The sequence below is a fragment of the Megascapheus bottae genome, chromosome 10 (assembly GCF_031878675.1).
Source record: "Megascapheus bottae isolate mThoBot1 chromosome 10, mThoBot2.hap1, whole genome shotgun sequence".
Taxonomy (NCBI): domain Eukaryota; kingdom Metazoa; phylum Chordata; class Mammalia; order Rodentia; family Geomyidae; genus Megascapheus; species Megascapheus bottae.
This window is the reverse complement of record NC_143518.1, coordinates 16706472-16722885: the sequence shown is the minus strand read 5'-3', so window position 1 is coordinate 16722885 and position 16414 is coordinate 16706472. Positions and strand designations below refer to the sequence as shown.

Genomic DNA, 16414 nt, shown 5'->3' with positions numbered 1-16414 from the left:
CCACATAAAAACACTTACTTTATTATTTTCCTTTGCAATGTTAGAGGTTTAGGAACTCCTCCACACTTGAAATATATTAGTGTGTTTATGATGATTATTGGTAGGAAAACTGAATTATATATATAATTGCATATTATATACACAATCATATAATTATGATTTAATTACATACATTGTACATATAATTACATATATATATGTATATATATTATTTATTTATTTATTTATTTTGCCAGTCCTAGGGCTTGAATTCAGGGCCTGGGCACTGTCCTTGGGCTTTCTCAAGGCTAGCTCTCTGGCATTTGAGCCACAGCACCAATTCAGGCTTTTTCTGTGTATGTGGTACCAAGGAATCAAACCCCAGGCTTTGTGCATGCTAAGCAGACACTGTACCACTAGTCCACACTCCCAGCCCCTGAGTATATTTTTTATTGACATCAATTAGTTGTTTAAGGGGGTTTCATTTTACCAGGTCCATTTAGAAAGCTGAATTAAGAAAGAAAACTTTCTTAAGATAGTTTTTATAGACTGGGCACTGGAGGCTTGTGCCTGTAATCCTGGGTACTCAGAAGAAAGAGAACAAATGGATCACAATTTGAGGCTAGCTCAGGAAAAAAGTTCATAAAAGGCCATTTCAAACAGTAACTGGGTGTGGTGGGATGTGCCTATGATCCCATGTGTGAGAATCTGATATTGGGAGAATTATGATTCCAGGGAAACCTAGGCAAAAATTTACACACAACTTCACCTCAGAAAGAAAGGTTGGCCTGCTAGTCTTTGTCATCTCAGCTACTGCAGGACCATAAACATAGATGGTAGTCCAGGGCAGCCCTTGCAAAAAGGGAAACTTATCTCAAAAGTAAGAGTTATTAGATAGTGTTCTGTAATTCACAAATAAAAAAATTATGATTGGTATTTATCTAACAAATACATGTGAAATATTTGCAAGCCTGATTTACACACAAGTCAAAGTTTTGTCTTTACTGTTTAATTTACTGTTGAGATGAGATTGAACATATTTGTCAGTCATTAAACTATGAATATATTAGTAGCTTGGATAAATTAAGGGACATAATAAAAAATGATATGTAAGTTTTTAATGCAAATCTGAAGTATTTCTTACTTTGTTTTGCTTCTTTTTTCTTTATAGGCAGTGAAGAGAGATATATTGAACACAGTTGCTGATCGTTGTGAAATACTATTTGAAGATCTGCTTTTGAATGAAATATCAGAAAAAAAAGTTATGAGTATTAAATAAGTACTTTTGTTTGGAGATGCATATATAATCAGTATTTCAAATGTTTATTTTGAAGTTTTTTTTGTTTTTTTTTTTTTTTTTTTTTTTTTTGCCAATCCTGGGCTTGAGCTCAGGTCCTGAGCCCTGTCCTTGGATTTTCTCAAGGCTAGAGCTTTACCACTTGAGCCTCAGCACCACTTCTGCCTTTTTTCTTTGTACGTGGTACCGAGGAATTGTCTCCATGCATGCTAGGCAAGCACTCTACTACTAGGCCAAACCCCCCCCCAAATGTTTATTTTGATACAATAAGATCTCAAGATATGCCATCTTTTATAGTGTTTTTTAGTATAAGATGACACTTTTATTATTCTAAGATAATTTTTCAGTTGTTTCCTTCCAGAAAACACTTTATAATGGCAGATCTGTCAATATTTAATAATTTGGCAGAGGACTTTTTAAGAACTTGGTTTTTAGTGAACATTACTGATATTTTTGTCATGATTTTCTTTTCTTCTTTCTTTCTTTTTTTTTTTTGCCAGTCCTGGAGATTGAACTTAGGGCCTGGGGCACTGTCCCTGAGCCTCTCTTGCTCAAGACTAGCTCTCTACCACTTGAGCCACAGCACCACTTCTGGCTTTTTCTTTTTCAAAGCAAACCAATAGTACTACAGTCCAACTTTTACTAAAAGAAATTTGTAACATTCAAAAGTTCCACTCCTTTTACATATTCAGTATCTTTTGACTTAGGAAAGCAATTTGCTTGAAAAAGCACATACACCATAAGACTTCAGCATTGGTATCCTACACTACTTTCCTCTTATTGAGCGCTGTCATAAGAGGATTATACATTTGTGGTTTATTTATCCTCTTTCAGATGTTTGTTGATTTTTTTCAGTGTCTGCTTAAAGTGTTTAGCTCTCGCCTTTTGAATCTCTTGGATAGCATAATCAACAAGTTCTTTCTTAAATTCCAGAGCTCCTTGCATTTCCTTAAGCAACTCAAGATCTTTTCATATCCTTGTCCCAGCTTCTTAATTTCCTTCCCAAGTGCAAGTTTTGTATTAAGGAGTCCTTTAGGTCTTCATGCTTGCATTTTTGCATCTCAGCTGATTTAGGCATTGCTCGAATCTTGAAGTCACCCTTTTCCTTTTCCTTCATTGAATTCTTAAGATAGGGTTCTCCTCCTTCCAATTTATTGGTTGGAAGGGTCCTAGTGTCTTTCTTCTTAAGTGGTAATAGAAGAACCATGACTTCATTAATTGAATTCACTGCTCTTTTATGCCTTGCAGAATTATTATCTGCTGTATCAGCCATCACTTTCTGGAGTTGGGAACCCGGAGAGCACTTCCAAAATGGTGCTTCCAGGGGACCCTCTAGAGCCTGCCTCCATGGTGGTGGGCGAGGCTACACATGCACAATCTAGGTGTCTTGGATGGAAAGGTACTTCCAGCTTTTTCTGTGTTTGTGGTACCGAGAAATGGAACCCAGGGCTTCATGCATGCTAGGCAAGCACTAGGCCACACACCTGGCCCCAGGGATTTTTTTAAACAACTAAAGAACTTTTAAAGAACTTAGTTATAATCAAAGTATTAACACATTATTGTTGAGTATCACATAGCAGGTCCTCTACTAGGCACCATGTACAAAATATTTTAACTTATATGTTTACCAGCTCTTAGTTTGAAAATCAAGGTTGCGTCAGTGTGTTACCTCATAGTGACTATTCTGTCCATATACTAGGTTTGATAGACTAATGATAACCTTATCTACATTTCTGTATGTTAGATCTTTGGGATTGCCTTTCCATATTTCACAAGTAACCCTGAAGTTCCAATTGCTATGCAAATTTAATGAAATATGAATTTTAATCTTATATGAAGCAGTTTGTTTGAAATGATAAGAAACAAAAAGAACATATACATACTTACAGAAATAAAAGAACCGGGTGAAACCAGGCTCAGGATTTATAATACCCTTATGCAAGAGAGAACTAACCAGAGTCCCATGAGAAGAACTTTTGAAGACGTATCTCCAAGTGCCTAAGGACCTACTAGGCCTTACCTCTACAAATTGCACTTCCCAATATCATCTTCTTGAAGACATGGACTCTTGGAAAACAAGCTATGTCTACACTATATCAGATTATGTGTCTGTTTGGCTACAATCATAGTGACCTCCCAGAAATGAGTCAGCCTTTGTAAGCATCGATTATTTAAAGTGTAAAACAAGAATTGTAATAGCTGCTTTTGGAAGTTGTGAGATTAAATTGTAAAGTCCCTTATATAGGCTAGTATAAAGCAAACCTTGCGTAACAGTAATTGCTGTTGTTGCCAGGAAGCAATGAGTAGATAGTAGGAGCAAAGTGTACCCTTCAAGGGCATACCCCTAGTGACGACCTTTCTTCTGAGTAGGCCTCACACTCTAGTTTCAACTCCCTCCTCATAATATCACCTCATTTTATGACTCCATCAAGGTAGTGTTTAGACCATGTCCCTTATGATCCAGTCATTTCGCAAATGTTCTATTTTTGAACACTTAACATTGGGTACCATATCTTCAACATATACGGTGGTTTTTGTTGTGGTTACTGTTGGTTTTTTTGAGTATGTGTGTACTGGTCATGGGTCCTCATCATTTTACTTAGCATATCATTTTTTTATAACTTTTTTATTGTGATTAATAGAAGGGTTACATTATATTCACCAGAGAGAAGGTGCATAACTTCACAAACATTGATACCTTTTCTCATGATATGGTCCCCATTTCCCTCCCACCCTCCCCCCACTTATCTTGATTTCCCCCCTTCCCTATCCAATTTCAAATAACCAATTAAGCACATATAAAATATATCAGATAACAAGGTGAAATATTGTAACAATATGAGATAACCAAGGAAAGGCAAAGGAGATCAGCGATAACATAGTACATTAAGGCCAACTGTCACTCATTATATGGCTTTTGTTTCCTTATCCTGGAGGTCCTTACATTTAGTGTTGTACTATTTGGCCTAATGTCTCTAGATTTTGTACTATTGTAAATCTCTGCTAGGAGAGCCCAAGGTTTCTACTGATTTTGCCAAATGAGGGAGACTATTGGGCCTATGTTCCTTTGAGTCTGACTTACTTCACTTAATATGATTTTTTCTAAGTCTTTCCATTTCCTTACAAATGGAGCGATGTCGTTCTTTCTGACTGCAGCATAGAATTCTATTGTGTATAAATACCATATCTTGTTGATCCATTCATCAACTGAGGGACATCTGGGTTGGTTCCATATCTTTGCTATGGTAAATAGTTTAGCATATCATTCTTAAATGGTGTGATATTGCAGATAAGGTAAGGTATATAATGTTTGCCTTGTACTCAATCTTTATAGTAAATGTGGCCTTGGAATTCTTACTGTTAATATTGAAAAACTTGGTATTTCAATGGAATAAGTTATGTGCGAGAATGCTAATCAATGCTTTCACTTTGAGCGGTTTTATCTGATTCCCTTTACGATGTAGGGCAGATCTTCCCTATTACTAGTTGTTAATGTTCATTCAATTCTTCCCAATGTGCTATGATAGATGGACTCTACTAGATTGTAAAGTAGAGGTCATTAGTGAGTCATGAAATCTCCATCCCTACATCCTTATTCATTCATGTACTTATTCTTTCAAATTATTTTTAATCTTTTGCCTGTATTACGATTCTATTGCCTTATTATACTTCTTGTCCCTTTGTGCAAATATTTGCTTCTGCTCTTAGATTCATCTTCCTTAACACGTAGTCTGTGTATTTTTTTTTTAATATGTGCCAGGGGTTCTATTTTTAACCAGTACGCACCCATTCTTTATCAAATTGGCTTAAACTGAAAAAGATTTCCTGTTTTAGATTTGCTCAGGTTATATCGAACTGGGTACCCTGTTGTAGGGATGATCCTAGGAGATTCTTACCCTCAAAAATGATCTTTTATCCCATTATAAATCTCAAACCCACTGAAAATTTTGGTCTTATTTAGATACTAAAATGCTACCTCTTATGTATGTTTGTGTGTTTGTATGAACTTACAGTATATACAAGTCCAGTCAAGGCCTGGTTCCTCCTGGCAGGTGCTGTACCACTCGAGTCACACTCCCAGCCATATAGTTGATCTTGAAATATCAAGATAAAACATCACTAGTTTATTTAAGACATAAAAATAAAAGGAAAAGTGTGAGTTTAATCATAATCTGCTTCAAATACTGATTGCTTACAATATCAACAGGTACATGGTGCAGTACAAATTGCAGTCATATAGTTCTACAGCTAGGAGGCAGTCTGGTCAAAGAGGAAATTTCTGTCACTTCTCATATGTGAATAAAATAATACACAGAATCTAGAAGAACCTTACATAAGTTGTGACTTTTCCTATGACACTTGAGGCATTGTACTTCATCTTAGTTTTTGTGATTATGTAAAGCGTACACTAGTTCTTTGGTATGGTTACTAGTGAAATGAGCTCCAGTTTACTACTTATTCTTTACTGTTGAATTAAACAGCAATGCTGTGCTTATGTGACCTAATGACTTTATATAAATAATTTAGGGAAATATATTACTCTAACTTGTAAATATTTAAAATAATATGCTAAAGTTAATTCATTAGTTTTGTAGATTCAGATTTTTTTTCTAAATACCTTTTACCCAAAAAAATTACAAATATACTAGAAAAAATAATGTTAAGAGAAGTTGAAAAAGGAAGCTAATGAAGTACTTTGGTGCATTCCCATAATCCCAGCAGGCAAATCAAAGGAGGCCATCGAGTTCAAGGCCAAGGCCAGCCTGGGCTACTTATCGAGCCTAACTGATTCTCTCAAAGGAAAAGAAAAGAGGAGGGCAAGATGGAGTTGTTACAGAATACATGCCTGATGTCTTTTGGTGTTTTTTGTTTTTTGTTTTTCGGCTGTGGGGCTTGAACTCTGGGTCTGGATGCTGTCCCTAAGTTCTTTAGCTCAAGGCTAGAGGTCTACCCCTTGAGCCATAGCACCACTTCTGGTTTTCTAGTGGTTAATTGGAGATGAGACTCATAGACATAAGTGTCTGGGTTGGTTTTGAACTGTGATCCTCAGATCTCAGCCTCCTGAGTAGTTAGGATTACAGGTATGAGCCACTGGCACCCAACTTAGTACAATCTTTTTTTTTTTTTTTGGTCATACAAGGAGCTTGAACTCTGGGCCTGGGTGCTGTCCCTGAGCTCTGCAGCTCAATATTTTCACTCTACCACTTGAGTCACAGCACCACTGCTTGATGTCTTAAACAAGTTTCATAGCTAGCAAGATGACATTAGTAGTATGTTCTATATGCTTCCTATAAGTAGGCCCCAATTTTACTGCAAATATGCATAGAAAAGTGGGCTGTAGAGTTGAAGGTACTTACAAGGTTAATCCAACTATGGCAGTAATTTCTAGAATTCCTCTTGAGTATTCCATCATAGGACATTGCTTAAGCAAGAATGTATAATCACCAGCAACTTTAAGGTGATAAGTTTGTAAGGTTCGTAGAAGTCAATAGAATTGAGTTAAAATAGAACTCAGTAGTGTGATGCCAATCATAAAGTGAAAATGCATTATCATTTCAAGCTTTTGTTCTGTTACTGTTTTCATGCACTTCTAAAATATGTACTAATAACAGACTTTTCTAAATAGTGATGGCTGTTCTCTCTCTTTTAGATTCTGAAAAAGAGTTCCACATCCTCCCTCATCGAGTTTTTGTCCCCATTCCTGGTTCTAATGTAATGTTCTGTGATTACAAATTTGGGGATGAATCAGCTGAAGAAATCAGAGACCATTTTATAGAGATGTTAGATCAAACTATTGAAATAGAAGATTTTGAAGTTGCAGAGGAAATAAACACAGGTAATTAACCTAATTAGACTACAGCTGAGTTTACCTATTAGATGTAATATCATGTGTTTATATTTCCATGTAGCTGACTTTTCATAATATTAAGACAATTGAAATAAGTCTGATGAATTTCTCTCTATATATAAACATAAACTGAGTGTTTTCTTTGGAAATTGTACCCAAACTTAAAATAATTCAAAAGATAAATTTAAGATAATTTTAAGATAAATCAAAATCCACTGTGGATTTTGATAAGACTTTTAGGTTTAAAAAGGTGAAAGCTTGTAGGTTTTAGTTATAATTTAAGAGAAAAGTTTTCTCAAAAGTCATCTAATTGCTGGATTCAACATTGTGTCATAAAGTATTTAAAACTTTATTAAACATTTTTCATATAATTTGCTTTTCTTTATATTATCATTTAATTAGGACATTAAAGTGAAATGTGCAGTTCTAAAAATCAGGACGAGAATTTTTATAGTACATGAATTTACTGTACTATCTAATCACATAGAACATTTTCAAAATATATGATCTTTCATTTTGAAAGTCTAGAGTAGATTTTTGCTTTGCTTTATATCTATCTAGATAGATAGATAGATATAAAGTATATCCATGAATGATTATATATGAAGTTTTCCTGAAGTATTTTAAAATATTATGTAATAAAAGCATTATTAGTAAATATCACTGAGTCCTGAGAAAAGTCCTTTCCTTATGGAAAGTTGTGATATCATAGCATTGGTGTCAATGAAATTTGGATTCAGCAGTTTTTAATTTCTTTCTAATATCTTAGTCATTCTCTTTTGTAGCTAATTCCCACTTTCCACCAGGAATAGAATATGGTAAGCTCCTGAGATGAGGAATTTCAAGTCTCTTGGTAAAGTCATGTTAGTTGAATCACGTATGTTTAGTTTTTTGTTAACAACTCCCAATTAGTATTACTCATGAAACAGAATAGTAAATTTATCATAAAGAGAAAAGAAAGCCTTTATAAATTAAAGAAGCAACTCTATTTACCCCTTGAAAACGTGTGTGTGTGTGAGCGTGTGTGTGCGTGTGTGTGCGTGTGTGTGCGTGTGTGTGTGTGTGTGTGTGCGCTATACTTTCACATAATTACCGGTGTATTAGGTTTGTTTATACCAGCATACCCACAAACCTTTAAGTTGTGGATTATTCTGTAACATTGTGATTGCTGCAACAGCTACAACCTCACTGGACAGTGGAAACTTTTGGCTCCATTATTATGTTATGTGACCACCATCATATATATCACTGACTGAAACTTTGGTATGCAGTGCCTGACTATAATATCAGACATTATTATGTAGATCCTTCAAATGTAGTACTACTTCAAATGCCTTGCAAACACTAACTCATTTAATCTTTTTAAACAACCCTGTGTTTGTCAACTTTTTGTCACTGAAACGATATAACTGAGAATAGCTTGAAGGGAGAAAAGATTTCTTGTAGCTCAAAGTTTATAAGATTTCAGTGTATGATCAGCTGGCTCTAGTTCTATGGAGTAAGGTAACATGGTGGCATGTCAGAAGACAGCAACTTAACTCATTTTTTCACATTTATTTATGATAATCATAAATCTAAGTCATACTTATGACTAACTCAGACAAAGTTTGTACAGTTTGTATAATATGATGTTTTGAGCCATAACCAGGATTTATAAATGATGTAATAGTCATAGCTTTGTATATCAATAGTTCAGAATATTTTAAGGACTATAGAATATTGAAAAGAAAACATAGGTTGTTGTTCCAGAAACATTAATTCTCAGTATCAAATTTACTTAGTATATGTTTTTATCAAGTAATATTTTCTCTGCTCAAGGAAATATGGTAGATAAAATTAATAACCAGATTTTTTTCCCCAAAATCTTATAATTCAGGTTTGGGAGATAGAATATTGCATACATTACAGTTTATGCACAGATATAAGGTCCTAATGGATCCCAAAGAAATTAGTTAGGATTAATGGTCAGAATTTTGGAGTACCCAATTACTTGATTAATGATTTAATTAGGAACACATGATTTTAAGTATTAGAAATCTACAGTAACAAAATGTTAGTATTACTCGTTAAAAGTATTGTAAATTTCCCTCTTTTTTTTTTTTAATTCTATAATGAAAGGTCATTTCCAGTGGCCTATACCAGGCTTAAAGTTTGGCCTAGTGGGTAGAGTGCCTGCCTACCAAGCATGAAGACCCAGGTTCAATTCCTTGGTACCGTGTACATAGAAAAAAAACAGAAATGATGCTGTGGCTCTGGCAAAAAAAAAAAAAGAAAAGAAAAAGATATTAAATGCCATAATTTTGTTTTTCTTTTCAGTAGTGTTATTGTCTGGGCTTAGGGCTTAACATTTGCTAGCCAGTTACTCTGCCACTTGAGCAGTGCCACCTCCCCTTTATTGCTTCATTTATTATTATTATTATTATTATAAAAGTGATATGCAGAGAAATTATAATTATTTAAGTCAGGTAAAGAGTACATTTCCTTTTGGATAATATCACCTCTTCCCTCGCTTTCTCCCAGTTTTTCCCTCCCATCTAACCCACAAGTTGCGTAGTTCATTTTCAACATAGTGTCCTATGAATTTTGGTTATTTTTGATATAGGGCATCATGTTTATGCTTAAGCCAGCCTGGATTACAATAATATCTATACCTCTAATGTTGGACTCATTTACATGCCAACAAATCTGCCTTTTTTATTTTGATAAATTCTTGCTATGTTTGCCTTGAACTTCAATCCTATCGGTCTCTACTACCTGTGTAGCTGGAAATATGAATATGAGCCACCACACCTGACTTAGATGCTATAATTTAGCCAAGATAATGTTTTAGCTTGAATCCACATCTAACATTGCTGACTGTACAAACTTCTGCTAATCTTTTATGAGTCTGTTGGTAATTGATAATCCAGGGTTCCTTTTACTTTTGGTAAAAGTGTTAGAAAACATTTCCTAAAAAGAAAACATCAGTTTAGGATGATAGTGACACCTTATTAAATACTGAAGTTTGGAATTATAATGAAAAAGAAATTATAATGTGTAAATAATGTTAACTTTTAATGTTTTTGTCTTGTAATTTGTATTGATTCTCCTCAAATTTGAAGTAGGGATTCTTTCACAAGTGAATTTCAAAAAATACTTCACGTGGGGGCCAGGAGCCTGACCTAGTGGTAGAGTGCTTGCCTTGCATACATGAATACCTGGGTTCGATTCCTTGGTACCACTTACATAAAAAAAGTCAGAAGTGGTGCTTTGTCTAAAGTGGTAGAGCACGAGCCTTGAGAAAAGCCCAAGGACAGTGCTTAGCCCTGAGTTCAAACCCCAGGACTGGCAAAAAAAAAAAAAACAACCTTCAAATGTTCAAATTCAAAAGTTGAGGATCTAGAGCACGGCTCAAGTGACAGAACACTTGCCTACTAAGTGCAAAACTTAAATCCAGCTCAAACCACTAAGGAAAGAATATGTTTAGGGGCTTTAAACTTAATATTTGTAACTATTTGATTACTGTTATTTGTGTTCCATAATGTTGAGTAGTTGCTATGTTTAAAATACATATTTGCCAAGTTCGGTGATGAAGAATAATTGTCAAAATGACTCATTTATAGTGGGGATAACTGTGGCTTTAACATTTCTTAGATGTGTTAGTCATCTCCTAGTACACATTAATTTAGATTACTTTGTCCATAGTATCAGATGAAAAAAATTTTGAAGCCACACCTTCAAAATCTGTTGACTCTTACAATTCTGCCTTGGTATTAAAATCAGTTTTTTTCTTTTAAAAATTATTGTTGTATTATTATTCTTTTTAGGTTATTATTTAAAATAGTAATTTTAAAATTATTAAGTAATTATACAAAGGGGTTACAGTTCCATATATCACTTTATAAATGTAATGCTTCTTCAGTGTTACCCCTTCCATCATTCCCTCCTTTGTTTCCCCTTCCAGTCCCTACTCTCGTGTTACATAGTTAATGTTTTATATGTCTGATGTGCATTGAAAAAAGAGTGACTACATTTGCTCACCCTTCCTCCTTCCATTCCTGTGCCTTCTTCCTTTGTCTATCCCCAAAGCATGCTTCCACTTTTTGTTATTCATCATGAATACCATGGTACTTCAGTTGTTCAGAGGGGCTTTACCTAGAGTCTTCCCCTAAGTGTATGTCTATTTTCATAGTATTCTTGAACACTACAGTAAAATGTTTAAACCATTGGGTGGTACAATCTCTAACGAGTTTATCAGCAGTTCAAATATTTTTAATTAGTTTTAAACAAACTCAGATAAGAAAGCCTGCATAGACTACTGTCTGCATAGTGAATTGGAAAGAGAACTTGTGTTACATTTTAGGTAGCTGTGCAGGACTCTTATACACTTTAACCTCTGGTTTTATTTCCCATTTGTAAAAATAAAATGATGTACTTTTCTTGCTTGACATTTCAGAGTGGTTTTAAGGTCAACTTTCTTTTGCTTGTCTATTTTAAATTTCATGGTTAATAGTAAACTTATTCTGGATTAGGCTAAATAGACACATTTTGGATTTTATGTGCTCTACAGGCTGTCTTTCACATATTCCTTTTCTAATCTATTTTTAAGTCAAGCTGATTAAAAATGGTAGCCATTCAATATTGACTCTGTGTCTGGTTTAAGTCAGTGATTAAATTACATCAAATATTTTGAAAACAATGTCATTTTGACATATTCCATTTTATTCCATTATATTTTATAAGGACTCAATTTTTTGTTAAAAAAAGAAAAGGCTAATAAGCTAAGAATCAATGGCTCATGCTTACAATCCTAGGTACTCAGGAGGCTAAGATCTCAGAATTGTGGTTCAGAGCCAGTCTTGGCAAGAAAATTCATGCGAGTTTCCCCTCCAATTAACCACTAAAAGGTTAAACAAGTTGTAGCTCAAGTGTTAGAATGTTAGTTTTGAGCACAAAAACTCAAGTACAGTGCCCAGGGCTGAATTCAAGTCTTAGGCCCAGTACACACACACACACACACACACACACACACACACACGATGAGTAGAAAGAAAATATTATTTACTTTATATATTCTTTATTATGTTCTTTAAAAGAGTTTCAAATGATAATTCTCATTATATAAGATTTGTTATTATTTCTTACAGCTTATGTGAGTTCCTCTCTGAATAGTGAAGCTTCATTGGACAAGACAGATGATGAACAGCCAGAGCAATCAATTAAAACTACAATAGTATTGAAAATTCAGCAAAACATAGGTATTTTATTTTCATTTCAAAGAAGTGATAGATTAAGCCATTATTCACTGAATATTATGGAAGATGCCAGGCCCTGGAGGTAGAAAGGTTTATATGTATTATCACCTCAGTGCTCTCAAAGCTGATGTGTCTGTTATTTTCGTGGGTTAGAAAGAAAAGTATAAATGTTTAGGAGCTCATCAGTATTGTAGGGCCAGTGTTTCACAATGTAAAACATTGATGCTGTTCCTGTCAATGTTGTAGATGTTCATAAGTTTTATGAATGAAAAAGAAAATTCCAGTGGATATTCATAATGCACTTCTGTATTTTAAAGGTTCCAACAAGTATATCAGTCACCAGCATGTTTTAGGGTTTTTGAACGAAGAATGGTAGACTGTTGTTTAGTGGAATAGTAATCTGAGAAATGCTCAGCACAGAGACTTAACTACAGGTTACAACCATTATATAAACTTTAGTTAATTAACTAGATTCTTTGTACATTTGCACATTCTTTGTAGATTCTGGGTGCATTTGTCATTTTGGATATCTTTTGGTCTCCTTTTTTTGTCAGTTGTGGGGCCTGAACTCTGGGACTGGGTGCTGTCCCTGAGCTGTTGGGCTCAAGGCTTCTGCTCTGCCATGTTGAGCCATAGTGCCACTTCTGGTTTTCTGGTAGTTAGTTGGAGATAAGAGTCACTAAGACTTTCATGTCCCTGCTGGCTTTGACCTGAGACCCTCAGATCACAGCCTCCTGAGTAGCTAGGATTTCAGGTGTGAAATCCTAAAATATGTGTATATATACATATAAATGAACGTATATGTATATTTCTATACATATTTATAGAAACCTTTGAAAATACTTGTTAATTTTTTAGATAGGTCTGAATGCACACCTCTACATAAGGGGTACACTTTGTCTAGTATTTGTATTTTAATTTTCTAAAACCTCATTGATTTTTAATATGTGCATATTTGTGTGGACCTAGGATTGTGTGTACATGTGTCTGTTTCTGTGTGTGTGCCGTATTATAGGCCCATCGTTACCTACGTTTCAGACCTAAGATCAGTTAAGCCTTTTTTTTTTGGCTCATCCCATTTCCATGTGTTTTGTGTTTGTTTACTTTTAGGTGTGATTGCAGCATTCGCAGTTGCAGTTCTTGCTGCGGGTATCTCCTTTCATTACTTCAGTGATTAGGGTGAAGCACAAAGAGCTTCCTGGTCATCCTGAGAACATTGATCAACAGCTTTGAATAATAATGATGTGAATAATCCATCAGCATTTAAGATAGTAACAGCCAGATCTGCTACAAAAATGCCTATTAGATATGTTTCTGACTGACATAAATCACCAGCTGCCTTGTTTATCTTTGCTTATATTGTAGGTGCCCCAGTTTTCTAAAAATAAAGGCATGTATCTAGATTGGAATTGCATGTTATCAATCATTATTTATTTTTAAAGGCTTCAAAACATGGGATATTGTAGATTTTCATTCTATTGATTTGAGTCACACATTGATTAGGATATTGGAAAGTTGAACAGAGTTGATCGCAATATTAGTAGTAGAGCACCAGGAGGAATTCCTTACAACCGTGCCAACAGCTTATGGGATTATTCATTCTCTGAGTCCTCACTATCAAAATGTTATTTGATTTGTTCCGATCAAGGGCTCAGAAACCTTTCTAGATAGAGAGGTTTGAATCTGTTAAGAACAACAAATCTTGTACTTTCTCAGGTTAATGGATTCATATATCGAATAAGATGATTTGCTTCCAGCACTATGATACTGTAAAACAACTAGTTCCTGAAGAAAATATACTTTTAAAATAAGGCTCAAAGGAACTAGGAGAAATCCTCAAGAACCAGACATTTTAAATTGGGACTCATGAACATTACTTTACACATACATGTGGACCGTGGTTTTCTGTTTGGCATCTCTGTCATACACAGTTTGCCTCAAACCAGGAACAAGGATGGAGACACAAATCTAAGATGCTGCCCTAGAAAGAATAATTAGGGAGGTTAAAAGGCTCCAAACTTAGTTTTGCAGCTCCTGGTAGAAACAAATTGTAAACGTTTCTAATCTAGGTCCAAGGTCCTCATAGCTTGTGATCAAGAATATTATTTCATGACTAGAAGTCACCAGTTACAAGATGAAACAAGCTGGTATAAGAAAACCTATGAGAGGGAAAAATACATGTTGAATTCATTTTTCTGGTTCTCATTGCCAACATCAGAATGAGGAATGGAACAGACAGAAGAACTAAGTAGAACTCTAGGAATGAGAAATATTTTACTGAAATAAGAGAAAGAAACCTCAAGCATACTGAATTACAGTAAACTCAATTGAAGAGATTAGTGAGCTAGAAACTAGACATAAAGACATTATCCAAGGAGCAGCAATGAAATAGCCAGGAAAGATTTGCAACTTTTAGAGGTAAGGGAGGGAGAAACTTTAAGAAGTAGGAGAGAATGAAGGAGAGGCACTATTTAGAGATGACAGAATTTCCTGCATTTGTTAGAAAAGCCTGAACTCATGGTTCAGGAATTAAAAAACGGTTACCACATCCAATATAGTGAACTACTAGATTTTAGAAGCAACTGAGGGTGATTAAAAGAACTACAACAAAGGCAGGGAAGCCAGACACATAACAGGCTTCCCAAGAACAGTGAACCCAGTATATGGTTGAATTGTAACCCTCTGAATTCTAAGGAGAGCTTGGCAGCTTAGTATGTGCATGAAACAAAACATTGTCATCAGACACAGTAAAGGAACTGCAAAAATTTCTCTTACATTAGCAAGGAAAAATTACTCTAAAAGGATGATCTAAAATCAAAGAACTATATGCTGATGATAAATGTTTGTAAATTTAAAGTAGCATTTGTATAAAGCAATCAGAATGAAGAGTGTTTATACAAAAGTGTAAACATGTAAAACTAAATAAATATTGTTATGCAACATTAATGTGGAATGTTCCAATAAAAATCTAATTGAAAAACTTCACAGGAGCTTGGAAGATGGTAGGAGATTGCTTAGGATTAAAGTATTCTGATGTGCTTTAGTTATTAATGTTACTGTTTAAAATTATTGAAATATGGCAGTTAAGTTTGAAGAGTAAGCTTATAAAGATTAGAGAATGAGCCATTTCCAAAGGAAGAAAAGTTTAGGAAAGCAATGACTCAGAATAAGTAAAGGAAGAAATTATGAGGAGGCAACACAAATTAGAAAGTTCGATAACAGAGCTGGGAATGTAGTTCTGTTATAGAGCACTTGCCAAGTATATCTAAGGCCCTGGGCTCAGTCCTCACCATCACATGAAAGTCATTTATGAGTCATATTATCAAATGAGTTACCTACTTACATGATTGATTGATACTCTTTTTTTGTCCAAACTTGTTTTAAAAAAGAAAACATGACACAGGTAGGTTGAAAGTTAAAAAAAAAAAAGTAAGCAAACACTGAACTTGTAGAACTACTGATAACTCAAAATGGAACTTTCTGATATTATTAAAATGGAGAAGGCCACTGAGAATAGTAAAAGTTCAGTAGAAATATGTAACAAATTTGCATTTACTAAGTGAGATGGCCTCAAAATGTGTGAGTAAGGCTAAATTTAGCAGTAAACTGAAAAATATTCTAACAGATCTCAAGTCAGCAAAGAATGAATTTAAGCATTTCAATAATTATACTGATTCAATGGACAGATTTAATGAATCAACATATAGAGAGTTTTTTCTTCATTATTTTGTCTTTCCAAAAATTTGGCCATGTAGTACTTACTACTAGACATGAAGTAATCCACAATAAGTTGGTATTAATGATGGGAAAGGAGTGGAAATGAATAATAAAGGATACATCTTTAAAATGATACAAGTTTTAGAATAACCTTATAGATGACAGAAACAGTTTAATTCTAAGGTGGTTGTTCTTGTCTTCAGTTCTGGGGTTAGAACTCAGAACTTTATGTTTGCTAAGCAAGTGATACCTGTCTGAAGCCATTCTGACCACCATCCTCCTATTTGTGCTTTCTGCAATAACTGAAGTGACAGGTGTGTCTCACCTCACCCAACGATT

General features: G+C 34.6%; 1 protein-coding gene across 3 annotated transcripts in view; it reads left to right on the top strand.

Moving 5' to 3' along the window:
- The window catches only part of Odr4 (odr-4 GPCR localization factor homolog), a 34314-nt gene extending 20547 nt beyond the window's left edge, over positions 1-13767 (top strand). For 2 of the 3 annotated variants that reach the window (XM_090340220.1, XM_090340219.1), the window contains exons 11-15: positions 1151-1240; positions 2525-2675; positions 6927-7112; positions 12251-12361; positions 13469-13767. In XM_090340220.1, the coding sequence (XP_090196346.1) occupies positions 1151-1240; positions 2525-2675; positions 6927-7112; positions 12251-12361; positions 13469-13536 (606 nt within the window). In that variant the 3' untranslated portion in view covers positions 13537-13767. Of the gene's footprint in view, positions 1-1150; positions 1242-2524; positions 2676-6926; positions 7113-12250; positions 12362-13468 lie in introns of all 3 variants that reach the window. The other variant, XM_090340221.1, reaches the window with a different exon arrangement.
- The last annotated feature ends 2647 nt before the right edge of the window (positions 13768-16414 follow it).